A 26797-nucleotide genomic window follows, 5' to 3' on the forward strand; every position below is an offset into this window, starting at 1 on the left:
GCTGCGTCTAGAAAGGACAAGCCTAACAGTATGCCTGTCGGTCCATTCCCTACCTAATTACCCCAGGAAGCCACGAGCACAGACAATATCACGCCTACACCAAGGCAAGAAGGCTGCTGCCCTGGCCTGTACTACAGAAAGGCAGCTCTGGCTCTCCTCCATAGGCAAGGAGACAACGGTGCATTCACCTGTAGCTCCCTCTCCCCCTTTTAGATCACACTTCAGAAACACAGATGGGAATTCTGAAGACGGACTAAAATGCCTACGTGTACCCTGGGTCTGAAGGTAGCTGAGGGGCAGTTTATGGACAAGGTGTGGAGGAAGCCCAGGATGTGCACAGCTGTGGGCACAAGGCTCTTCACAGCGTGGGCTGGAGCTGCAGGTGAGAAGAGAAAGGATCTGATTTAAGGCCTGGGCAAGGGAGCCAGTGCTTCCTATGCTGGGAGTTCTGGTATGAAACCCAAAGAGTCCAAGATTTCTGAATCCAAACCTGGCCTTCCAGGTCATTGTGAAGGTATATTTGTCAAGCTAGGAGACTAGAACATATTTTACGCAATAATGTGTTAGTTCAACTTATAATTACAAATGTTATGGGTGGGCCTCAATATGGGGACCCCTCCCCCTGGACTTTTTCCATCATAATTCCCTCCCACTCCCTGAAACTGATACCTCCCCCATGACTAAGAGCAAACCCCCAGCTCTCACTGCAGCTCAGAAGGAGCACACCAGTGTGGGTCTGGAGTCACACTTGGGACGGCGGACTCTGATTTCCTGGAGGACTGATTCGTGGGTCCACAGCACTCATTCTCTCAGCACGTCTTTAGTAAGTACCCACTCCATGCCAGACACACTAGGACTAAAGCTGTGGGCACGGCAGGCGAGTCTCTGCATTCATGAAGCTTGCAGACTAGTCAGGCAGAGACAGACACTGTACAAACGTACACAAATGTTTAATTAAAACTGTGCTAATCTCTATAGAAGAAAATAGCTGAAAACCAAGAGCCAGAATAACAAGGGATCAAAATATAGCTGGCGGGAGTACAGAGAGAAGGGCCTCCCTGAGGAAGGAGAGTCAAGCTGAGGCCAGTGGGGAGAGGAGGAGTCAGCAAAGCAAAGAGTGGAGGAGCTGCCATGCTGGGAATGAGCATCCACGAAAGCCCTTCCAGAAAGATCTCTGCCCGTGTAAGCATCTGAGGGAAGGTCCCCAGGGCCAGAGGGCAATGAGCAGGAGGGACTCTGGGAGGAGAGGACGGCAGATGTCAGATCATGCAGGGTCTGATAGGACATGGAGAAATTTAAAAGTTAATTATAAATGTAAAAGCAGACCGCTGAAGAGCTTTAAGACAGGAAATGACATGATCAGACTCGCATTTTAAAAGATCATGCTGGCAGCTGCGTGGAGAATGGATTGAAGGTGCCGAGAGTGAAGGCAGGAAAATGAAGTTATTGCAGGAATCCTAGGAATAAACCATCGTAGCTTGGAATGAAGGTGGGGAGAGAGAGGGAGAGAAGTGGGTGGCTTCAGTGCATATTTAGGAGCTAGAATAGAATAGACAAGACTTAGTATCCTTGGTTGAGGGAGGGGTCAAGGACGACACTGAGGTCTCTGACATGAGTAACCAGGCAGATGGAGGTACCACTTACCAAACCTGGAAATACAGAAAGAATTAGTTTTGGCTGGGCGTGGTGGCTTACACCTGTAATCCCAGCACTTTGGGAGGCCGAGGCAGGTGGATAACCTGAGGTCAGGAGTTCGAGACCAGCCTGACCAACTTGGAGAAACCCCATCTCTACTGAAAATACAAAATTAGCCAGGCATGGTGGCGCATGCCTGTAATCCCAGCTACTTGGGAGGTTGAGGCAGGAGAATCACTTGAACCCAGGAGATGGAGGTTGTGTTGAGCCAAGATCACGCCATTGCACTCCAGCCTGGGCAACAAGAGTGAAACTCCGTCTCAAAAAAAAAAGAAATAGTTTTAGGGTGAAGTCAGAAGTTAATTGGTCCTTAATTATCAGGGAAGAGGGGCTTTAAAAGGAACAAATTCTTGGAGGCTGAACAATATATTGGGTTGAATCATATGAAAATTGTCATTTTTTAAGTTTAAAAATAGTCAAATACAGGTAATTTCATACGATTCAATCTAATAATTTAAATGTAAGATGACTTGAGGAAGAAAAGTCATCTCTTCTGCTGCCCTGACTCCACCTCCTATAAGGACAACTGGGACATGCCTGTAACCTAGTAGATGCTGGCAGAGCTCCTTCAACATGAACCTGGGCATGGAGGGACTGCAAGACAAGAGGGCCTCCCACAGCACTCTCAGCCCACACTGGTCGGGGGCCATGGTGTCCTGGTCAGCTTCTCTACCACCTGGACTGAATCCTGCCTGCCCAGCTCCAGAAAGTCCTGAAACATTCAGGAGCCAAGGTTCAGAATGGCAGGGAGTGATGGAACTGCCTCAGTAACCATGGAGAACTGTCCTTGACCCCAACCCCTCTGAATCCAACCCACCTCATGCCTAGTCCTGCAGCATTCAGAGCCCCATATAGATTGTGGAGGTGAGGCCCCTGATGCTGTCTGAGGAGCCTTTCCAAGCAGCAGGGGCAGTGACTTGGCCAGGCGGGCATGGTCAGACACAGAAGGGCAGTGCACCAGTCATTCCAAAGTTGCTGGCTTCATAGATACCGTGATTGTATCTATTGGCTTTGTCTTGAGTGCAAATCCAGAAGCAAACCCTTCTCTCCTGTTACCTCCCAACTCACAGCCACCCTCATCTCTTGCCTGGGTTACAGCAGCAGTGTCCTGACTGATTTCCCTGCTTCCTCCCTCCCACCTTCAGTTCATTTTCAGCAGAGAAGCCAGAGGGATAGTTAAATCATTCTTCTGCTCAAACCCGTGAAATGGCTTCCCAAGATCAAGTTCTTTACACTAGTCCTCCAGGCCATCCATGTCACCTCTCTGACCTAATCGATCACTCTTCTTCCTGGCTGTCTCCCCTGAGCATCACTGGCACTTCATTGTTCCTTGAACACCTTAGGATCCTTGTTCTGGCTGTTCTCTTTGCCCAGAATGGCTCTGCTCTGGATTTCCCAATGGCTTAATTCTCACGTCCTTCAAATCTTTGCTCAGTTTTCTCCCTCTCAGTGAGGTCTACCATGGCCACCTCGTTTAAGATTGCAGCACCCTCCTGCCTGCGCTCCTCATCGCCCTTATCCCCCCTCCTACACTGCTTTTTTCCCTGTAATCTGTAGCACTTATCCTCTTCCAACATGCTATAACATTTATTTGTTACAATGATTGCTAATTGACTTGTCCTCACCTTTCCCCACACTGCAAGCTCCACAAGGAGGGGCACAAGGCAAGGGTCTTTGTCTGCTTTATTCACTAATGTACTTAAGCTCCTAAAAAGTGCCAGGCATATGGCACGCACTCAATAAATATTGTTTCCAAGAAAGAAAGGGGATGGAGGAGACAGGCAAACTGCAGCAGGAGGAGCTAACCCCCATCTCCAGGAGGTGAGACTTTAGTAAGGAGCTGCCTATCTCCTCCTGGGTGGCTAAGAGGTCCCTAAGAGGTGCAGAAGTTTGTCTGAACCCAGCCGACTGATTATACTGCCTGGAAGGGGAGATGCAGACGTGGAATCTCTTGGCCTGAGAGTTTTGCCTTCCTCAGTGGAGAGGATATCTGGAGAATGCCCATTTTGTCTAGCTGCATGTTCCCCACCCTCTGAGTTAACCACTTCGTTAAAAAGTGTGTTTTGGCGATGTGCTTACTGAGTGTCACCAGTAGGACTGTGTGTTAAACCTGATCCTTCTAGGAACATGGAGCCTTCCAAGTGAGATGATTAATCTCATTTAGAAAAATTAAAGAACAATGCACACAACTGTTGATTCAGGCTCATGCAAAGCTGAGAGAGTTGATGCTATGAGACCACTTGAGGGAAAAGCTTCTGAGAGGAGGAGTGCCTGGGGCTGAGCCTGGAAGTGTTGGCTGGAGACCAAGATGGATAAAGAAGGATATTCTCAGCTGGGAGGCAGGGGGGAAAGCCTGGTTAAAGGGGCAGAGTACATAAGTATGTCAGGCACAAGGGACAGAGAAGAGCCGAGTCTGTCTGGAATCGAGGGTGCTGAGTTGGGGCTGCCAATAGCTGAGTCATCTCCATCTTAAGGCCTCTGAGGGTCCAGGTTGCCTGAGAGGGAAAGAAGTCTTCCAGCTGCTATGCTCCCCAGCAGGGGTGGGCATAGGGACAATCACGGTATCTATGAAGCCAGCAACTTTGGAATGACTGGTGCACTGCCCTTCTGTGTCTGACCATGCCCGCCTGGCCAAGTCACTGCCCCTGCTGCTTGGAAAGCCTCCTCAGACAGCATCAGGGGCCTCACCTCCACAATCTATATGGGGCTCTGAATGCTGCAGGACTAGGCATGAGGTGGGTTGGATTCAGAGGGGTTGGGGTCAAGGACAGTTCTCCATGGTTACTGAGGCAGTTCCATCACTCCCTGCCATTCTGAACCTTGGCTCCTGAATGTTTCAGGACTTTCTGGAGCTGGGCAGGCAGGATTCAGTCCAGGTGGTAGAGAAGCTGACCAGGACACCGTGGCCCCCGACCAGTGTGGGCTGAGAGTGCTGTGTCTTGCAGTCCCTCCATGCCCAGGTTCATGTTGAAGGAGCTCTGCCAGCATCTACTAGGTTACAGGCATGTCCCAGTTGTCCTTATAGGAGGTGGAGTCAGGGCAGCAGAAGAGATGACTTTTCTTCCTCAAGTCATCTTACATTTAAATTATTAGATTGAATCGTATGAAATTACCTGTATTTGACTATTTTTAAACTTAAAAAATGACAATTTTCATATGACTCAACCCAATGTATTGCTCAGCCTCGTGACCCAGTGGATGTGGTGGGGGAGTGGTGAGAGAGAAAAAGGAGTAAAACAAGGACGGAGTCTCCCTCAGCTGAGACATGGAAGACAATAGGTGGGGTAGAGGCAGTATATGGGACATGCTACATTTGAGACATCTGTTAAACATCTAAGCAGGTATGTGAGTGTGGAATGCAGGAGAGAGGGCTGGCCTGGCTGTATAAATTTTGGGTATCATTGGCATGCAGGTCTCAGGTGAATAGGTAGAGAGGTGGTGGGGGGCTGGGGAGATTATTCCCATCCTCATTCCTCACTTTTTCAGACTGTGTGCTGCAGTCTCAGGAGGGCTAATGTTTATTGAAAAGACAGAAGCAGATTTCCCCACAAGAGCAACGTTGCAATAGCAGGTTAGGCTCCTGACCGAGGATCTGTTGCTCAATGTTTTCATGGCGGTGATCACGAACATGGCCTACCTTTAAGTCCTTAGTAAACTGTGAGTGAGAAGCCTGCATGCGGGACAGGAAAGAGCTTTCGGCAGAGTCTGTTAAATCGTGACCTGTCCTGCAGAGCTGAGCCTGACATGGCCCATGCCCTACCCCTGGGAGGCCCAGAGCACCTGTGAGGCTGTTCCCCAGGCCCTGGCTGACTCTACTCCCCAGGTGATGAGCGCGCTTGGGGAGGGCAATATTCACATGCACCTCTGAGAAGGATCTGGGAGAATACACATGGCATTTTCCACCTCATGTCCTGGAGGTAACCACAGGCATTAGCTATTGTCATTAGACTCCTCCCTAAGCTGAGGGAGCAGTCTCTAATACAAACTGTCTGCCACATTAATTTCAAGACAGGTCAGCACAGAGAGGCATTCTGAGTTCTCAAGAAAGTAGTAGATGTTGAGAAGGGAAGAGACACAGCCTCTGCCCTCAGGGGAAGCCTAGTCTGATGGAGATGGGAGGATAACAGGATACTCCCAAGACAGGGTGAGGATAACAAACACTGGCTGGGAGCAGGCAAGAGACTGGGATAAGAGGACAGGGTAAGGCCAGTCTGCCTTTCTGAAGAAAGAGGACAAGGAGAGAGAGGTAGGGGAGTTTCACAGACCAGCCTTGGCAAAGGGCTGAGGAGAGGTGGGGATGGGGCTGGGACAGGGACTTGGAGCCACAACCCCAGCGTTTGGGGAGGCACAGGAGCCAGTTCAGGTGAGTGACTGCAGGGAAGAGCCACAAGGCTGCAGATGGCATCTGGGCAGAAGAAGGGGGCAGACCAGGGGGCGTCTGAGGGGACTGACAGGAGGAGGCTTCCCACGCCAGAGTCAAGCCGGAAGTGGGGCCTGGATTGGGCTGAAGGAGTTCACTTCCAAGGCTGAATGAATTCTCCCAAAAACGATGAAGAAAATCTATGTGCCCTCCCACCCACACACCTGCCAGGAAGGTCCCTCCTCAGCTCTGGGAAAGCTGTGTGGCAACCTTTCAGGAGGGACCCTCCACCTGGGAGGGGTTGTCAAAGTCAGGGCTACAGATGGCACCACAGTGAGCCCTGGGCCCAGAGGGAGACCGTCAGGGGCCCGAGTGCCAGGAACTGAGGGCAGGCAGATGGGAAAGGGCACAGGAGGGCACACCCTGGCCCAGGGGGGCCACCTTGAGGGTTCTGGCAGCTTATCCCCAGACTGACTGGGACCCTGCCAAGCTTGTGTTTCAGGTGCTTCCTGTTATCGTTAGGATTATTATTACTAATGAGGATTCTTGTCAACATTCACACCTGCATGTGGATTCCAGGACTCAGAGGCAAGTCGTGGTTCTCCTCCTTCTCTACTGGTGGCTTTCTGGACTCCTTGCCTCTTCCCCCAGATGGTGAGCCATCTCCAAATTCAATCCCAAGGCTTCATTCTTTGTGCTCCGTCCCCCTCCCTGTGGACCTCCCACTCCCCCAGCCTCCACCGTTGACCTCTCTGTGGTTAGATCCGTGCCTCCAGGCCTGTCCTCTTGTGGGAGATGAAATTACTTTCTAGGGATGTGGAGGGTTGAAGATCAACCATTTGCTGAGCCGTATGTTCCAGGCTCTGTAATATACCTGTCACACAAAACAGCCCTATTACTATTCCGTTTTACAGACAAAGAAACTGAAGCTTTGGAAGCTTATTAAATAACTATAAACCCACATCTGTCTGGTTCCAAAATTGAAGCTTTTTTTCTTTGCAGATGGGAACATGGCTAACTCACAAACATGTATTACAAGTTTTCTTCCTCCTCTCTTCTTTAATTCCTCAAGAAACCTACACAGGAGTCTGCTATCACCTCAAACTCAGCCTCTGTGACAATGCGATCAGCAGTTTCATCCCATCCTCCTCTGCTCAATTTCCTGCCTTTGTCAAGGCTTCAGTCTCCTCCTTGGTGCTCAGTGTCCCATCCTGCCCATCCTGCTGAAATGCATCTAAGAAGACTGGGGAGGGCAATGGCCACAGAGGGGTGGCAGAAGGCCATCCTGTCCACTCCCCACCGGCAGGCACAATGACCACGCCCAGCTCCTCCAGATTCCCCAAAGCAGCCACTATCCCCACCTTGTCTGCAAGTTCCCATGTCCTCCAAGCACCCCTCTGCTGCGCATTCTTCCCAACCTGACTACAAAGAACTGAATGGAATCAGTTTTGTTTCCATACACCAGGAATAAATAAAATGGTTACTCCAGATGGGCTGAGTAAACATTGAGTTAACTCCAGAATGTTAACTGTTAACTCCAGAGCAGGGGTTTCCCAGGTTCCCACCAAATCAGGGAAACGAGCCATGAGGAGACTCCCTGGGCAGCTTAGTGGACAGGGCTACAGATTCAGTCCCCTGCCTCCAGGCAGGCCCCAACCTAAACCCATAGGAGTGAAGTTGTTTTTGTAACTCTGGAAGGATCATGATTGGGTAATTCCCAAAACTTCCTTGTCCCCAGTGAGGCAAAATAATAATAATAATTATTATTAACCCCTCCCCAGCGTCACCACAGTCTGACTGGGCCTAGAGTAGCTGAAATGTAATTGAGCAGCATGCGTGGTAATAGTTACTCAAAAAGGAGCACATGGGCCGGCGCGGTGGCTCACGCCTGTAATCCCAGCACTTTAGGAGGCCGAGGCGGGCGGATCACAAGGTCAGGAGATTGAGACCTTCCTGGCTAACACGGTGAAACCCTGTCTCTACTAAAAATACAAAAAACTAGCCGGGCGTGGTGGCAGGCGCCTATAGTCCCAGCTACTCGGAAGGCTGAGGCAGGAGAATGGCGTGAACCTGGGAGGCGCAGCTTGCAGTGAGCCGAGATTGCGCCACTGCACTCCAGCCTGGGCGACAGAGCGAGACTCCATCTCAAAAAAAAAAAAAGAGAGCACACAGAAGAAAATTCCTTGGGACTCCATATGACTCATGGTCTTGGGAATTAGGGGCTTAAGAGAAGATGACTAGAGGATGACTTCCTAGAGCCTGGGGAGAGAGTCAGAGAAGGAACTGAGACAATGAGGACTCACAGGCATCTCTTGAATAGATTTCCCATGGCTGGATGCCCTGGGAGACAAATGTATGCAAATTCTGTGGATGCCAACGCAGGTTTCTGATGGCTACCGAAAGGGTAACCTGGAACCAAGGGGATATAAATTCTCTCAATAATTTTTCAGTGACCTGAGGAAGCAGAATTCAGCTCCAGCAAGGCAGGGGAGAGATGGAAAAGGTGGAACTAGGAAGTAGGATGAAGACAATTTATGTGGTATTTAATAGAAGTAGCATAACTTTGTGCTGTTTGCATCTCTCTAGAAAAATAGAGAAAAATCAAGATGTACTTGAGATTTCCATTCTTGAGGCAACACTTGTGTGTCCAGCGTTCTGCTTGCCTGGGGTGACATGGTCCACCTAACCTTCCCAAGCCAGTTGTTAAATGCAGCCATTATTAAAAAGTAAATTACATGCATTTATAATTAAATTATATTAAAACAAAGGTGATAAGTACTCAACATTCACCACTTCCTGATGACTTTACTACAGTTCACTATTACCTAAGCTCTTAAAGTTATTTACTTCCTCCATTGTATCTGCATCATGGAAATACTATACAATCATGTGCTACTAAACATTTCTCCCAATTCCATGCCAGTCACATCATGTTGGTAGCTTGAATTAAGCCATAGTGGAAGCACTGACATCATAGAAATCACAAAGGCTACAAATCAGGGCTTCCCAGTCCCTACCCCACCCTACACCCTACTCCCAAAGCCACTGTTGAACAAATGTCACCACAAGTGTTCTCCTCCAGCACTGAACAAGGTTTCATGCAGGAAAAACGAACAAAAAACACCAAGGCGTCCCTGAAACAAAACTGTTCAAACAGAAACTTCCCTCCGTCATTCTCCTGGGGTGGTAAGTACAGTGACGACTGTGATCTCTCAGCATTGGATTTAGGAACTCTCTACCTTCCCTGTTGACTCACCTTAACAGGAAGCTGTTCTCAGAGTCTCTCTAAAATCTCTCTTGCTGCTTTTTAGTGAGCCTTTCTTGCCAGTGCCTCACTGGTCCCACCCCCCAAATGGAGGCCAAGTCTGATCATGGCTCCCTTGCTCCTGGAATGGGGAAGATTATATCATTCAACAACCTGCACAGCCAGCTGGCTGCCTCTGTCCCTCAGCACCTTTCAGGAAGCTAAGCTGGAGGCTCCTCAGACTGGGAGCACCCTCCCCAAGTCATCCTATACCATCCCCTGCCTTAGGGCAAAAGTATGCCAGGCACAGTGCCCTGCCGAAGATCTCTTCATCTATGACAAGTCGTCTTACAGGTGCTCATAAATATGACCAAATAAATGAAGGGATGGATGGCTCCTGGAGTTCTCTGCTCTCCTCCTTATTTAACGTCCTTTCCCTATACCCCTTCCCATTCCCAAGAAATCCCTACCTTCCCACCCCCAAGACAGTTGTCTCTGGTTCCTTTTGCCTCATTACTATCTCTCACATCTCCCAGCAAGCTCTATAAAAGCAAAGCTGGCAATGCCATCACCCCTTTGCAAATACCCAAGGCATCTTGAGGGTTTCCTAGTTATGTGTTACTAAGAAGTGTTTAGGGGCTTCCTAAAGACACTTTGAGGCCCATGCACACCCCACACCTCCTGTGGCCCTAGAATAGGAGCAGGAAAAATGAGGAAGACTAGCTTCTCCTCAAGAGAAAAGAGTCAAAGAGAGAAGAAAGAGGCTGGGCTCTCAACAAGCAGGCAGCTGGGGAAAGGAAAGTAGAACGAAGTGACTTTGAAGTACTGTGCTCTTCTGAACACCTCCTACCAACTAGACCAGACAAGTGTCCAGTGTGTCCCTGTTGCAGCCATCCTGCATGGAGTGCAACCACTTTGTCCACTAGAGGCAGCTGAATTAGAAATACAATGCTCTGGGGTCCCTAAGAGTGGAACTTGGATCAAGGGATAGAAGCTATATGGGGACAAAAACTGGGTTCCAGAGAAATGTTCTGTTGAATATTGACAGTCAGAGGCCAAGTGGCCTGCCTTGGAAGGTAGTGAGCTGCCATTGGAGGTTGTCAGGAAGAGGTTGCATACCCTTTGTCAGGAATGCTATAGAAGGAATTCAAATACCAGAGAAACAGCCTGCTGTCCTGGAATCACACATGCCTAGATCAAATCCTGAATTATCTTTATTATCTTTGTTGTCTTGGTCAAGAAACCTAATCCCTCTGAGCCTCAGTTTATTCATCTGTATAATGGGGATAATACACAACCTCATAGGACTAAAGTAAGGAATAAATAAGACAAAAAATCGAAAAGCACCTAACACTTAATAGGCGCTCAATAAATGCCAATCCCCTTCCCACCAAAAGGGGGAGCTGGGTTAGTTGGCCTTGAAGGTCTTTCTACACCAGAGAGTATGACTCTGAAACACTTCCTGGCTATTAAGAAAGAAGGCATACATCTGAAAGAGATAAAAGAAGTCAGGATTAGGTCAATGAGGGGAAGAGAAAGAAGGATGCTAAGAATGGTCAGGGATCATTTAGAGGTCATCCATGACACAGCCATGTTTCCTCTCATCTGACCTTCTAGAATAAAATTGAAAAGTAGGATTGGGGATTTAAAGTCCAGCCTGAGGGGCCTCAGTTTCCCTATCTGTATAGTGAAGGAGTAGGATTTTTTTAGGCCAGACTTCAGAGTAATCATATTGAACTTTACTTCATAATGCTCAGTAAACACAGCTCATTATAAATTCAGCCAAGGCCTTTCCCAGCAACTCATGCAGCTATGTAAAATCACTAATACCTGCAGAGTGCACATCCCTTCCCAAGGACAGGGGGCCTGGGAGAATGAGATGACTAGTTTTATGTGACAATGGATGTGAAACAGCAACAGTATTGACTGACACCGAATTAAGGGGAAAATATGAAGGAAAAAAATCAAAGACAGAGAGACAGACAGACAGACAGACACACACACACACACACACACACACGCAGCAACCTGCCAAAAGAATAATATTGAGATCCTGGTTTTGGTAGAACTAAATATAACATCTTATATTTCCACAAGCAAATTGCCCAACAAATTGAAATGGAAATATTCTAATGTTACTACAGACAGATATAATGTCAACAACTTGCTATTCTCCTCAATAATTCATTATAAACCAATTTGAAGACCTAGAGTACGTGGAAAACAACCACCAAAATATTCCAGAGTTAAGTGTAAACAAATAGTATGAAAGAATCAAGAAGGATGACCAAATAAAATCAAGGCAGGCCAAACAAATGAAACACAAAGTCCAAAAGGATTCTGAGGAAGGTCTAAGCTAAGTTCTAACATCCCTGAAACAAGGGACCAAAGTGGTGAGGTAACACCATCCAAGTTGTAGCGTGGAAATAATAGAACCCACACTACTTTTCCTGATACATGTCTCCTAGCAGACATGAAACTGCTGATTTCAGGAACTTACCCTTTCAAATATATTTTTGCTACCAAAGCACAAATAATCTAACATAAAATGAACTCTTTAAATACAAATAAATTACGTATAAAATGAGAAACAGACAGCCCAAACAATTCAGATGTACAAACACCTACCTCTCTGCATCACTATGTTGTCCTCATCAGCTCATCAAATACAAAATCATTCACATTCATCAAATACCCAGTTGAACTATGAGGTTCCTTCTTAAATCTTGGGCATTTAGGATGGACCTAAGTGGTTTTTTCTTTTTTAAGTTTAATTTTGCTCAGCACAGGAAATTAATCCAGCCAATCTTCTCCTATTAATCATTTCTATTCCATATTAGAAATTCTTAAATTATAGGCAAGTGGGCATTGCATTAGCAAAGTAGATTCCAATGCCCAACAGAGATGATGTCGAACAAAGAAGGATTAGTAGAGCTTGTCTACTTGTCTGCATCCCCTGCCTTGCTGTGTGACCACCTGGTCCCTTTATCAACAAAGGAACATCTATAACACTGCCCACTTTACTTACTGTTTGCTTGGCAAATATATCCTTGGAACTTTATCTCAAACATTACTCTTCAATTAAGCACTCCCCATCTCACTAAACAAGAGAGGACATCTCGCGCCTATTAACAAAAACAGTGCTTATTGATTTCCACTTTTGAACCAAAAATGACTAAAACATCCCCCAAAATACATTGTAAATATCATGACAAGGTGTTTAACAAAACAAGTGCTGGTAAATACTAAATAGCTCAATTAACCCCTATCTAGGAGTGGCTGACTACTTCAGGGTGTAAGAGCGTGGAGCTGGATCTCAGAAAGGCCTAGATTGTCACCACAGAATATTCCATCATAAGGCAGTAACTGTAAAATATCTAAAAACTTTTTTTTCTAGCCTAAAGTAATGCTGCCGCATTCATTCACTTGGTATTTCTCAAACATCTCCTGCAGAATGGGCTCTGCACAAGTTGACCAACTGCAGACAAGTGAAAAAAAAAAAAAAAGAACCACAAAAATAATTGTTCTAAAACACCAGCAGCATCTAGGTGAAGGGATTTACCATACTCTCCGAGTTCCATAATATATGCTATATAAATATTATTCCCCCTCCTTCCTGCACTTCACCCAGCACCCTAGAACTGTGGCACTTAGTTTTTTTAATATAAGAGATGGTAGTCTTATTTTCACATGTCCTTGTTTCTGTTCCACCGGGTGCCTGTGCCTTCTGTGCTCCAAGGATTAGTTTCCTTTTAGCTTTCAACAACATACAAAGACTCCCTAGACCTTCAGAGCACATTATTCTCAATAGAAAATCTTGACATGTGAAAACTTTGAATATTTAGAAATGGCAAGTGTATTGCACTTTGTCAGTTCCTCAGTTTACTTTACGGTCATAGATGCTCTGAGCTAATTCTTTTTGCCTTTGTTTTCCTTTTATCTGCACTTTGTATGTTGTTCAAAGGAGTAGCCCTGGATGGCCCCTTCCAGCTCTGATTGCCAGGGATCTAAGCAGAAGGAGGGAGGAGAGGGGGCGGGGTCGAGGCGAGCGACAGAAGCAACCCTCCCGGCCCTGGGCAGGGCTCGCCACCCCGTGCCCAACCTCCGTGGAACGCGGACAGCCATTTCGGACTCACGTCTCAATGTTTCTTTATTGTGCTAACACTGCTGCCTCAGAGCTCAGACCTCACACACAGAACAATTCGTCCAGACAGACCCCCACCCACCCGGCCCCCGGGGCCCTCTGCTTGGGCTGGGGACACCAGGCCTCCGGCCTCAGCCGCTCTAGGACACCAGCCTCCTCCTCCCTCCCTCTCCCCCAAGCCTTCGGTCCCGGGGGTGCGGAGAAGGTTCAGGATCGCCTTCCTCCGCCCTCGCCCGCCCCTTCCCACTTTTGGGGAGGAGGCTCTGCCTCCCTACGCATTTCCTTAGGGAAATGCCTTCACCCCCAGCCGCCCGGCAGCCTGGGGAGAGCGAGGTCGACCCCAGCCCCGACGTGTCCCCAGCTGCGGACAGAGAGCCCCACGCCCTCCTCCCGGCTGGGGCGCAGCCCGGCCCGGCGCGCGCGCTCACACCAAGAGGCCGTTCTTGCACTGCACCGGCCCCTCGGCGCAGTCTGCCGGCTCCGCGCTCTTGACCTTGACGTAGACCGGGGAGGGGCCCGCTTCGCAGGCGGCGGCGGCGGTGCAGGGAGCCAGGGCCAAGTCCTCGGGGCCACCGCAGGGCGGAGGCGCGTACTTGCGGCGCAGGGAGCGGCTGACGTTCTGCGTCGGGTACCCCAGGAGGTGAGTGACGCGGCTGCCGCGCCCGCTGGCCTTGCACCCGGGCGCCACGGCGTCCTCTCTGTGGAAAACAACAGGCGGGCGGGTGAGCGGGCTGCTCCGCGGCGCGGCGTGGGCACGGCCTGGGCAGAGCCGGGGGCTCTTGGCAACCTCTTGTCTCCCGCGCCTCCCTCCACCTGCCCTCGTCTCTCTCCCTCGGCCTCGACCTACTCTCCTTTGTGACCCTTCCTGGGCCGGCGACCCTGCAGCGGTCCCGGGGCCAGCATCCCCATCCTTCAGACAGGGCTTGTCCACGCGTATCTGGACAGCCCCGCAGACAGCCCTCTCCAGGCCCCTCCAATCCCTTTCTGATGTTTCGCAGGCCGACCGCCTCTAATAGAGATCCAGAAGGAGCTGCCTTTCCTCTTCTTCTTTCCTTAGCTAACCCTGACCTTGCGCGAGCAATCTCTCTTTCTCACCTCCTGCCGCTCAGTCTTCTCCATCTTTCCCTCCATCCCCGAGGCATTGCAATCATTAGCACTACTAGACTTGTTCTATTTTTATTTCTAGTTTGCTTCTAATATAAGTTATTAGCACTATTCTTATTATTAGCTCTTCTTAAACAATCATGTCAGAGTTCTCACCGGCGCAGTACACGGGAAACGTGAAAAAACATAGGCCCTGCCCTCCAGGAGCTTACAGTCTAGACAAGACAGACAGGTGCGTAGGCAGGAGGGAAATGGAAGGCAGGGGGCAGAGGTGAAGACTGGGGTGGCAGGGGAGGGGAAAGCCATGCGTTGGGTGGCAGGTCGACATGCCGCAGTCCCAGCACTCCGTGGCGATGGCGGGCAGGGTTGGGGTGGGGGGCCCAGCCGGCCGATGGCAGGCAGGAGTGAGGTGGGCAGGGCGCCGGTTCCCTGCCGCACAGCAGCATGCAGCATGCATCAGGTTTTACCTGATCTCACTAGCCAAGTCGCCGCAGGCCCCTCCGCCGACCCCGCCGCCGTTGCTGTAGCCGAAGGCACCGCGGGCGCCGCCAGCCCCGGAGCCCCCGCAGCAGCAGCAGACGAGCCCCCAGATGCCTACGGCCAGGCAGCCCAGCGCGAGCAGAGAGCCCAGGACGGCGCCGATGATCATGCCTATACGCCGGGAGTCTGTGGAGAGAAGTGGAGGCAGGTCAGGCTTTCTCACAGCCTGGCAGGTGCCTGAGGGACCAGCACCAGGAGCTGCCAGGTCAGGGGTTAGTGGGAAAGAGGGAGAGGGACCCAGGGGGTCTCTTAGCCCTGGAACACCCAGTGGGGAAGATACGGGGAGATGCAAGTTAACCCCTTGTGTCAGCATGCTTCTCCCAGGGCTTCCAGCTGCTCTGGGCTCTAGAGCTCAGAGTGGAAGCTGTGCTGGGCGAGGTAACACCAAGCTCCATAGGGGTAATTGTACCCACCGATCTTGGCCCACTTATAGGAGAGGGGCTGGGAGCCCCCACTGGCAACTGGATGACAGTGGAAAGGCAGAAGCAGCTGAGGCTCCAAACCAGAGCTCAGCCTCCTCCAGTTCAACCCTCCCAACCACCCAGGCCTCAAGACTGCTGCACCTACCTGAGACCTTCACCTCCACCACACAAACACTGTAGCCCACGTTGTTGGCCACTGTGCACTGATACAGCCCATCATCTGCTCTGGAGATATCCTTCAACACCAGGTCCCCATTGTTCAGGCCTGAAAGTGAAGTGGAGAGAGGCCTGGTCTCTGAGAGCTCCCACCCCAACCTCAGTCCCTGTGGGGTGGGGGATGGGACACCCACTCCAGAAGAAGGGAAGGCTTATGCATGTGTGTACACCCACACACACACACACACACACACACACTCCACTCTCCAGGTGAGTCACCTTCCCCCTGCTGTGAAAGAGATGCAAGAAAGGACCTCTCTCCCAGCAGCAAGACAGAGACACCATTAATTCACTCTGTGACCTTAGGGAAATATGTACCCTCTCTGAGCCTTGGTCTCCTCCTTTGTACAGTGAGGACAGGAGAAGCCAGGGGAAAAGGAACTCTAAGGTCCCTCCTAGCTCTGTTATTCTTTGTTTGACTGAATATTTTCAGCTTCTTTATGTACTAGGAGCTTTACACACCTCCCCCATTTAATCCTTGCATGCCCATGAAAGGTATATATTAGTATTCCCTTTCCATATATGAAGAAATTAAGGCACAGGGAGGGTAAGCCACTTGCCTTAGACTTGGAGCCAGTCAGTGTCCCAGCCAGGATTCAAGCCCAGCTCTGTCTGAGACCAGGCTCCCTCCAAATTCACCACAGTACTTTTGATTGACTCTCCACATTTGCCTTATCATCTGCTCTCAATAGCAGCTGCTGGGCCAGGCACAGTGGCTCACGCCTGTAATCCTAGCGCTTTGGGAGGCCAAGGCGGGTGGATCGCCTAAGGTCAGGAGTTTGAGACCAGCCTGGCTAACATGGTGAAACCCTGTTTCTACTAAAAATACAAAAAATTAGCCGGGTGTGGCGGCGCATGCCTGTAATCCCAGCTACTCAGGAGGCTGAGGCAGGAGAATCGCTTGAACCCGGGAGGCAGAGGTTGTAGTGAGCCGAGATCATGCCATTGCCCTCCAGCTTGGGCAACAAGAGGAAAACTCTGTCTCAAAAAAAAAAAAATAGCAGCTGCTGGGGCAGGCACAGAGGGAGGGTCTCCCACAGGGGTTCCAGGTTTGATTTGATGGCACTGATAACCCAAGGAAACCCCAACAGGTCCCAGAGTCCCTGATCTTCCACTCACCCCCCACTGCCCTCGCCCAGGGCCCTCTCACCTTGGTTTATGGAGCTGTGGAAGGACTCCTGGTAGGACAGCTCTGAGTGGTAGCTGTGCTGGGAGGTGTAAGACCCAGCTCGATAGGGGTAATGGTGCCCACTGATCTTGGCCCACTTGTAGGAGAGGGGCTGGGAGCCCCCATTGGCATAGCACTTCAGCACCACATCGTTGCCGTATGTCATGTGGCCCTCTGTCCAGCACATGGGCACTGCAGGTCGTGCTGCAAGGAGGCAGACAATTGTAAGCCAGGGCCCAGCCAAGAGACAGAGCCAGGCTCAAAGTGGCCAAGCTGCCCTTGGCTCTTAAGCCGGGGGAGAGGAGCTCAGAGGAGTCTGGCCATACCTTGGACAGTGACAATGACCTTCCGGGTGGCCATGGTGGTCTTCTTCACCCGGCACTCATAAGTGGCTGTATCAGATACCTGCAGGTTCATGAGGTTGATGGAGGCATCATACTGGCTTGGGTCTGAGGCTGCAAAGCGGACCCTCTGCTGCAGATGGGGAAGGTTGCCATGGTTGATCCTCTTGTCCTGGTAACTAAGGAACTGTGAAGAGGAGAGGAAAACAGGTGGTGAAACAGGCAGAGCCAAGGAGGGCCATGTGGGTTGGCTGCTTTGGCCAATTCACTGAACTTCTCTGAGACTCTTCTCAGCTGAAAAAATGAGAATAATGATGCCTGAGCCACTGACCTCTTACAGAACTGGTGAGATGAGGTGAGATCAAGCACTTGGAAAAATACATGGTCAGACTGGGAACTTTTTGAAGGCAAAGACTACACCTTATCTTCCCTTTAGAATGGGATGGGAGGAGGTAGACTGACTGGCTAGCTTAATTCACGATTGCAGAGCTCTCATCCCCATTGCCTCATTCCCTGAAAGGCCTTGGGGAAGGTTCAAAGTCAGTCTTCTCTCTTTGGGATGTTCGCTGTCCAACATGTAGACATCAAGAAGCCTAGAGGAAGGAGATCCCTGTGCCCAGCACTCACCACATTCTCTCGGTGGTGGGCGGGGTCTGAGTTGACCTGCATCCACTCGATGTCCAGCCCATTGGGACCATAGTCCTCAGGGTCCAGGACGTAGGGGCAGCCCAGCCTCACATTATCACCTTCTGCCAGGTACAGGACCTCCTGTCCATCCCCGTTGATCCGCACAGCAGACAGCAGTGCTAGGGGGAGGGCAGAGAAGATGGGGTGGTAGGAGCAGAAGCAGGGCTTCAGGAGGAGTCAGTGTCAGCCTTTCCCTTCATATTCTCTGTCCACGGCACCCAGAGGTCAGCAGTGCTTTCATAAAAAGGAGGGCTGCTCTTAGTGGGTGTGTATGTGTGTGTGCATGAATTGTTATAGGCATATAACAGCTATACATATAGCTGCTATATATGTAGCTGTTATGTATGCTTGTATGTATATATGATTATGTGTATGCACACATGAATATGTACACATATGTACATTGTATGCTTATGAGTATTTGTGGCTGCTTATGTGTACTGTGAGGATATTCATGTACATGACCACGTAGTGTGTCTGCTTATATATTTATATGATAATGTGGATGTGTTTGTGTGTGTGTGTGTGTGTGTGAAGGCATGTGGTACACACAGAGTTGTTAAATGCTCTGATGGAAGAGCCTGGCTGATTAAATGTCATCTATCTGGGCTCTGCCTGGGCTGAGTGAAGTCCTACTGTCCAGAGGCAGCAGGGTGGTTACAATGGCTTCTGGGACTCCTCTCCAGCCTGAGAAGCCGAAGACTAAGTGTGTCTATGTGTGTCTGTGTATGACAGTGTGTGTCTGTGGCTGTATGCCTCTGTGTGGTTTTGTACAGTGATGTGTGACCATGTGAGCTATGTAAGTGCTTAAAAGTGACAGTGTGTGCTTGTGCATGACAGTGGACAGCTGTGACCAGGAGCCTGGCTGTGTTCGTGTGTGATAGTGAGTGATGGTGTGTGCCTAGGACTATGGCCACAGGTATCTGTGGGACATTGTGAGTCTTTCTTGACTACAGAGCATTGTGTACTGTGTGTGTTTCCTCTTGTGTGATTGTGTGGCTTGCATGCAGCTGCCCCCACAAGCTGGCTTCCAGTGAGGCCCCTCCTGCCACTGAGTCAGTGGCAGGCAATCCTGGGTGAGGAGCTGGGATCCCAGGACCCAGGAGCTCGGGACTGAGCTCTTGTCCCTCCCTACCCTTAAGCCCCAGGCAGGCCTATCCCCAACCGGTTGGACCTAGAGAGGGATAAGACTGGGGGGCGTAGCCAGGGCCCCACCCTGGACACTTTGCACTCCACCTCCCAGTCTCCAGCAACCCTGACTCTGCAGGCCCCTCACCAGGCCTCACACACTCTCCGTCTGCGTTCTTTTTTGAGTCAATATGTCTTCTGGAGTCACAGCCCCAGGTCTCAGCAATCATTCTGTTCTATCATTCTGTGGCTCAGGACCACATTTACACATAGAGATCTCACACATGCACACACACAATTACACCATCACAGGCAAACAAATCGACACAGGGCCCACTCTTACAAGGCTTCAAAATGCAGATACATACCTATGTGGCCCCACCTTCCTACACACACAGACACTATTAGATTCATTCAGACACAGACACAATCTGCACACAAACACAGAACATATTAATTCAAAAGACACACCCACCGCGTGTTCATATAGTCCCTGTATGTGTTCATTCAAGACCAGACATATCCATGGAAGCCCTGCCAGGAAGGCTTAGCCTGGCTCCAGAGAGGCCAGCAAGAGCCCTTTCAACACCCTCAACAGCTCAGGGATCCCTGAACTTCCCCCCTAAGAACACTGGCTGGGCCATCAGCTCTGTCATAACCCAGCTAGACTCCAAGGTGACCCAGAGCAGGCAGGCTGACTGCTGGGGCTCTAACGGGACCTAGCGGTGTCTCTTCCAGCTCCAGGCCAAGAGAACGACAGCTCGTTCCTGAGATAAGGATCCTGCTGCCATCTGCCAGATCCTGAGGCTGCTCAAGGCAAGCCAGGGATGAGCCAGAACTCGGCTGAGAGCAGAGGCTCCACCCTGGAGAAGCACCGCTGGAAGCACCCACACAGGAAGGACTCTCTCCATGCCATAGGAGCCTGCCAGGCAGAAGGGTAAGCATTCAGGGAGAGGGGCTTGGGAAGGAGCCACAGGCTGCAAAAAAAGCACCTCCACCCTGCACCAGGCTGAGAGCTTCTTCAATTGTCCCAGACCAGGGAGCCTCACCCAGCTTTTCTATCTCCTTAGAAGTCTTCTAAACCTCCTCCCAAGGGTTCCAGCCTTTCCGCATCCCTCCCTCTCCTCGGAAAGTTGTCCCTAATGTCTCGCCTTGATTCCTCTTGCTGTAGCACTAACGAAGTATTACAGGGAATGTGAGAGGAGAGGCTGGAGAGAGGGAAGAAAGGCAAAGTGGAAGAGAGAGCTGGATGGGAGACTTGAAGAGAGACAGGAATGGAGGAATCACATGGGCTCTCCAAGGAAGAACACAGTGGTGATTCTTTGCCCCCCAAAAGCACCAGAAGCTGGCCACGCTTTACGGGGTCTCATCTCAATAGTGGTGCCTACTCTCTGCTTGTAAATTCTTTCTGAATCTTCAAGGTGCTTCCAGAACTTCTGGCCCTCCCTCTGGAGGTAAGGGAGGGGAGAAATGGCAGCTCCAGCTGAGGGTATTGATGTGTTAATGCAGCCAGCGCTGAGTTGTCCTCACACACCCATTGACACACCACACAGGGGGAAGTCCAGGTCCCCACAGCACAGCTGGAGCCTCCCGAGTGGACTCTGCCAGCCCTGCTCTCATCAGACAGAGAGGGGCTGCAGCTATCCTGCCAGAAATGTCATCATTCCCACACAGGCGCACGCACCCACACTCTCACATACACATTCAGGCTCACACAAAGGCTGAAAATGTCACCCCACCTTCCCAAATTCCTCCCTCATGCCCCTTCATCCCAAATCCAGACTGCAAGAGGGACTCGGAGCCCTTTCCAGTGATGTCAGCATAGAATGCCCCTTGGTGGAACTTGCCCCAACCTGGGCAGGAAGCCACAATGTCCAAACTTGAGCCCTGCCCTGTGGACCTGTCCTGGTGGGGTGAGAAGTCTCTGGAGTTGCCATCCCTGCCTCCCTCAGGCCTCATCCTGGAGTGGGGCACTGCCCTCTCATAGCACAGGGGGCCCAGGGCTGAGGTCTCAGGCCTGAGCTCTCACTGGCCATGATGGAAGCAACCACTCAGACTTACACCAGCCTTAGTCTCTTGCCCTTTCAAGGCAAGTGACTTCCCTGCCCCTTGGCCCTGGCCTTGGGAGAGAAGGAGTAGCGCTGCGAATAGCACACAGTCTGATGAAAATGGATCCTTCCCAAGCTCCTCCTGAGCCCTCACCCAATGCCCGTGCTTACCTCTCTCCTACCCCATCTCCAGCTCCTGCAGAGCAATCAATCCCTCTCCTCCTAGTCATAGCACGAGCTTGCAGGGCACCTGCACACATGTGTGAGCCCGACAGGGGACACATAAAGATCCACTCAAAGACCTCCGCACCACAGACACACACCCTGAACATCAGGCACAGGGTCTCCTGGGGAAAGGTCCCCTGGCAATACCCACACCCGGCTGCAGCAGGGCAAGGGTGGGCAGCACCCTGCCAGGCAACTCAGGCAGCCCCAGGCTCCACTGTGGGTCCTCACTGCCCCTTTCTTGCCCACCTGGCCTCATGCTGGCTATCCCTGCTCCCTGCCCAGCCCCGTACCTGGGCTCAGGCACACGAGTAGAAGGTGGAATGCTCCTCCAACTCCCATGTCTCTAGGCTCGGTGTTTCCTCCGCCTGGGCTGGGTATCCCGTGGGGTTGTAGTGGTGGGTGTGAGGGGGTGGGTGGAGGGAGGGGGAGCTGAGGGCCCAGACACTGCCTGGGGTGGCAGGAAGGTGCAATGAGTGCCCAGCTGGGGAGCAGCTGGAGTTATTTCTATGGGAGGGAGGGGGCCCGGTCCCCGCCTTGGGGAGGAGTCCCAGGAACCCTAATTAGCGGGGTGACAGGGTAGCCTACCCGGGCATTACCCAGCCCTTACCCAAGCTCTTCCCTGTCTTAAGAGTGGCACAGGACAGCCAGCGGGACTTGTAATTAGGCACCTGTTAAACTTCACTTCCTCCTGGCCACATCCTCAGGGTGACAACAGTCACCTCATTTACAGCTTCCAAGGGCTCCCCTCACCATTCATTTGCTGCCTCCTTCCCCGGGGGAAGTGGGGAAGAGGAAGGAGAAGCCAGCCTTGGGAGAAAGAGTGGCCAGGCCCTGAAGAGTTAATCCTGATCCCAGGGCATAGGGCTCCCCAGGAGTGTCCAGCCCACCTTTCCCCAGGCTTCAGGCCTTTCAAAGGGACTCATGCCTCCTGAGCTGAAAGAGGAGAGAAGGGGTGTGTGCAGGAACAGAGTCTCCTCCTGGCTGTCCCCTCAGGAACTGTCCTCCACACCCATACCTGACTCAAGGCCATCCCCAAGCATAGGGGACCCCTGGGAGCAGGGGTGCTATGGGGGATCCAGGGTGTGTGGTAGGAGTAAGGTGACTGATGGGCTAGTGAGGGAGTGTTGGAGAGAACAGCGCCAAGAGGACCAGGGAAGGGGGTGCCTGTGTAAGCGTGTGCACCCCTCAGCAATGTCTGTGGGAGGGAGGCAGGATGTCTGTGTCAGGGTGTCTCTGTGAGGATGGCTAAGCCCCTCTGAGTGAACTTCTTGAGGGATCGCTTGGTGTCCTGGCTTCTCTGCCCAGGAAGAGTAGCCAGGTCTTGAGGGTTAATGCAGTCCCAATATTAACTGGGTCCTTGAGACCAAGGACCCTCATAACCTGGACTGGTCATCGGGCTGACTAAACCAGCACAGTTCTGGGTAAGTTGGTGCTGGGGTGGGGAGGGTCCTGGTAGGCATGGGGAGCAAGTGAAGGGCCCCCCTTGTTGGCTTGTCTAAGGGGGACAGAATAGGCATGTGCCTCGCTGGACTCCATGGTGGGAGTCAGGACATGAGTGACCCCATTCAATAGCTCAACTCCCTCAAAGGAGTCAGGGACTGCCCCCATCCCTACCATGGGGCACAGAAAGGGCAGAGGAGGAAGAGTGTTGGGGAGAGTTATGGGGCTCAGGGATGCTGCCAGGGCCCACCCCTCTGGGGAAAAATAAGACAGAACATTAAGGAAACATAAGGAGTCCACGCGTCTCTGCATTCCAAGCCCTTGCACCCGAACTCCCAACAATAACAGGGCACTCTGAGACCTACCAGATGTACACAATGAATATCTTTATTTCCTTATTTATTTTTAGGTTTATGGGATTGTCCTCCTCCCCATTTTACAGATGGGGAAACAGAGGCCTGGAGAAACATGGGGATTCAGCCAATGCAGCTGGTGCCTAAGCTGGGATACCCAGGTACCCAGGGTGTCAGTCCAGAGAGGTCCAAAAAATGGTCTTGGTGATCCTGTGGACTACTAGACCCACTCACAAACAAGAACCATGGAAGGTCAGGGTGAGTGGGAGGGAAAACAGGTCAGACCACGAATAGAGAGACTGAGGAGAAAGCAGTAAGGTTGTGGTTCCACTAAACTACAGTGCAGGCTTGGGATTTAATTGGGTTCTGGATGTGGGCTAATGTTAGAGCTGGGGTTAAGTTTGGGGTTAGTTGAATTATGAATGAGGTTGAGGTCAGATTTGAGGTTGGGATTAGGGTTAGAAATACAGCTAGAATTGAGGTTCGGGTTTACGGCTGGGATTTGTGTTACGATAAGGAATAGAGTTTTAGTTTCATTTACAGCTCTGCCTGGGAATACAGTTAAGGCTAAATCAAAGGCTGGGTTTAGATTGATTTAGTATTGGGGTCATAATTGGGTTAGAACTAAGTTTGAGGTTCACGTTGAAATAAGCTGTGGTTAGGTCTGGAACATGGTTTAAAGACACGTAAGCAGCGGGAGTTGATAGGGATCAAAGATGAGGTTTTATTTCTAATATAGAAAGACTTCAGCCTCCATCTGCTAAATCCAGGTTTGGCTAGAATTTTCAACCCTTAGTGTGGGGAGACTACTAGTGGCACATCTTGATTGGGGTCCCAAGACTTGGAGGAGGAAGCCAAATGTACACGAGCCCATCTAAGGGGTATGAGGCAACTAAATCCCATAGAGAATGGACCCTCTGAAGTCCTGCTCCACTACTAAAGCTCACCACCTGGCCAAGCTCCAGGAAAAACATCTGAGGAGGAGACGCAGGAAGCTACTGACAATGAGTGGGGCTCTGACACCAAACTGAACTAGAAGATGCGGTCCATCAGAGGGAGTCTTACTGAGTGGGGAGGAGGGCTGGTCTGGATTTGGAGTCCTTAGGAGATGGGAGTTGGGAGAAACTGAGGGCCTACATGCTCCTAGAACAGCCGCTTTATGGGGCACCACATGGGGGGTCTTTCAAAGCCTGAAAGGGCAGAGTGCCATTGTTGTTCCCCCTTAACCCTCTGAGGCTTAATTGCTACCTCCTTGCAATTTGAGTCCTATAAAAGAAGCTGTGAGCCTTCCAGCCCTATACCCAGAGCCCTGCAGGGTTTTCGGTGAGGGCAGCGGTGGAGAGGCTGTGGATGGGGTGAAGGCACTGGGGTGTCAGCATAGTTTCCAAAGCATATGTCGCAGTCCCACAGTCCCCTCCCTCTGGGACCAGCTCACAGTCCATGTAAGTCTCTGGGCCTTATCCTCAGCAGTGGAAGAGGGCCCCATTCCTAGGAAGACCCCTATCCCAACTCCTCCCTCTCATTTTTCCCCAACCAGTCTCCACCCCAAACATCTCATTTCCCCACCCACTTCCTTTTCAGGTTTTATAAAGGTCTGGTCCAGGAGACTACTAGGGTTCCCCCTGTGACCTCAGAGAGAGAGAAGAAAGAGATTGGGAGAGATAGTGATGAGTTAAGGGGCAAAGACAGAGATTGGGACAGAGGCAGACAGAAAGACACATGGTCTAAATGGCCCCTCCAGAGACTCAGAGGGAGACAGAGGAGGCAGAGGGCCCAGGCCACGAGCTGGGAACCAACACAAATTTCTGAAAGGGCCCCTTGCTTTTTCCTAAGAAATCCATGACTCTCCAGGGAAGAATGGCCCTGGTTTGACTGGTATTTGCTTCTATTCTAAGACAATAACAGAAAATCAAAGACAGGCCTAGAAAGGAGTAAACAGGGAGATACAGGAGGTAGGAAGAGGCTGGACAAAAACTCAGAGAAGGCCACAGATTGCTTCCTGGATGAAGTGCAGCCCAGCCCCAGAACCTTTCTGGGAAGGACAGGCAGAGGGCTTGGGCTGCCTACTCTTCCTCCAAAGCCTATTCTTCCTCCAAGGTCCCTTTCATGGCAACTCCACCCCACTCCTCTAAGCCCTGCCCTCCCCTGCCTGGACTTGCCCACCCCAACCCCTCTCAGTGGCTGCCAGATTTCCTGGGCTCAGGCTCAATCAAGCTCCCCACAGCCCCTGCCTTGGCTGGCACTGCAATTTGACTCTTTCTAAACTCCTCCCCACACAGTCAGCAAGCTCCTCAGCTCTCTCTCCCAAGTCCCCATGTAGCCCAGGGCTCACCCTGCAGCACCCAGGGAGGAGTTGTCCTGCAGAGGAAACCTCTGAGATAAGACTCTGGGAGCAGAAGCTGTGACAATGGATAGGCAAAGAGTCACAGAGAAGCCAAGGAGCCTTGCAGCTGCTGTCTGTCCACCCAGCTTTCAGTGACGATTTGGAGGTGGAGGTCTGCCAGGTGAGGCCATGGTTGCATGAGAAGGGCAGGGGGCTCAGAGGTTGCATGGGTGGTGATGGGACAACATTGGGTTCTCGTTATAGAGAGGCATGAGATCGACATGTGGGGTTAAGTTTGAGGGTGTGGGTTGGGTTCAAGACTAAGGCTCAAATCAAAGCTGGCAGGGAAGAGCCGTGAACACAGGTGACATAGGGACTCCCCAAGCCCCTGCTCAGGTTTCCCAAACCTCAGTGGTTCTGACTGGTACACTTCAGAAGAAGCGGGATTCTAGGAGGAGCCTGGATATGCCCACATCTCTCCCATTAAGCAATGTCCTGAAGCTGACAGACTCAGAAGAGCAAGCAGCACACACATAGTCCCCATCAATTAAAGGAGTGGCTGGAGTTGTCACTACATCAACAAAGCACAAGAGCAAAGGGAGACAATTGAATGCCACCAACTGAACTGTTAGCAAGAGAATGAGTGGAGGCAAGAAGAAATCGCTTGTAAAGGGTATGTGATTTCCTGATGACAGATCTGAGGAAGAATGAAGAGACTTTGAAGATAAAGGTATCTTCACCTCTCCAAGATCAACCACATCCTGCAGAACCTTCATTCATTCAGCAAACAGCCGGGCTTTATGCTAGGCCCTGGGGAAATGGCAATTAAGGAGACTCAGTCTCTATCCTTACAGAGCACCCCATCTGATAGGGAAATAGCTCCTGGCCCGCAATGTGATAAGCTGCAGTAATACGCGCAAGGCCCCTGAGCTAGTGGCAATGATGTTTAAGCCGAGATCTGAAGGATAACTAACAACGGCGTGCCAGAGAAAAGAGTAGCGGGTGGAGAGAGGGGGCCAGGGGAATATTTCTGGGCTTGGCAAGTAAGCCAGGTCCCTGCCAGACATGGACTGAGAAGAGCAAAGCCAGGAGTGACAGCCAATGATTATTTTTTAACTGAGGAAGGAAGATCCTTGAGAACGGAACCTCTTGGGACCTTCTACCCAGAACACCAGAGCACCTCAGTGGGATCAGAGCCAGGCCATTGGGTGGATTAAGCAACTAAAATTGATCGTCCTGAACCATGAGTCTGTCTGTTTATGGGGAGAGAAACTTTGTGATGAATTAATCCACAGGTCCAATGGGACTTTGACCTTTTAATTTGTAGAAATAAAACTTGCCTTTGATTTTGCCGTC

General features: G+C 50.9%; 1 protein-coding gene, 1 long non-coding RNA gene and 1 other non-coding gene across 5 annotated transcripts; 1 reads left to right on the forward strand and 2 right to left on the reverse strand.

Annotated features, from left to right (window-relative positions):
• Positions 1-11012: 11012 nt before the first annotated feature.
• Positions 11013-11079, reverse strand: LOC134735030 (small nucleolar RNA SNORD64). Its single transcript, XR_010117891.1, has one exon. It is a non-coding gene; the product is annotated as a small nucleolar RNA SNORD64 (small nucleolar RNA).
• Positions 11080-13423: 2344 nt separating this feature from the next.
• VSIG8 (V-set and immunoglobulin domain containing 8) lies at positions 13424-21984 on the reverse strand. Its single transcript, XM_063624971.1, has 7 exons — positions 21616-21984; positions 17862-18040; positions 17220-17421; positions 16876-17097; positions 15655-15774; positions 15015-15213; positions 13424-14141 (listed from the first exon to the last, which is right to left on the reverse strand). Exons 1-7 carry the CDS (start codon positions 21662-21664, stop codon positions 13868-13870), a joined length of 1245 nt encoding a protein of 414 aa, XP_063481041.1. The 5' UTR covers positions 21665-21984; the 3' UTR covers positions 13424-13867.
• LOC134733963 (uncharacterized) lies at positions 13994-26787 on the forward strand. Of its 3 annotated transcripts, XR_010117424.1 has the most exons (5): positions 13994-14083; positions 19788-19986; positions 20221-20503; positions 23175-23279; positions 25398-26787. It is a non-coding gene; the product is annotated as an uncharacterized lncRNA (long non-coding RNA). The 3 variants fall into 3 exon arrangements; XR_010117426.1 differs by lacking the exon at positions 20221-20503; XR_010117425.1 differs by lacking the exons at positions 20221-20503; positions 23175-23279.
• The last annotated feature ends 10 nt before the right edge of the window (positions 26788-26797 follow it).

The sequence above is a fragment of the Symphalangus syndactylus genome, chromosome 12, assembly GCF_028878055.3.
Source record: "Symphalangus syndactylus isolate Jambi chromosome 12, NHGRI_mSymSyn1-v2.1_pri, whole genome shotgun sequence".
In the NCBI taxonomy this organism is placed as follows: Eukaryota; Metazoa; Chordata; class Mammalia; order Primates; family Hylobatidae; genus Symphalangus; species Symphalangus syndactylus.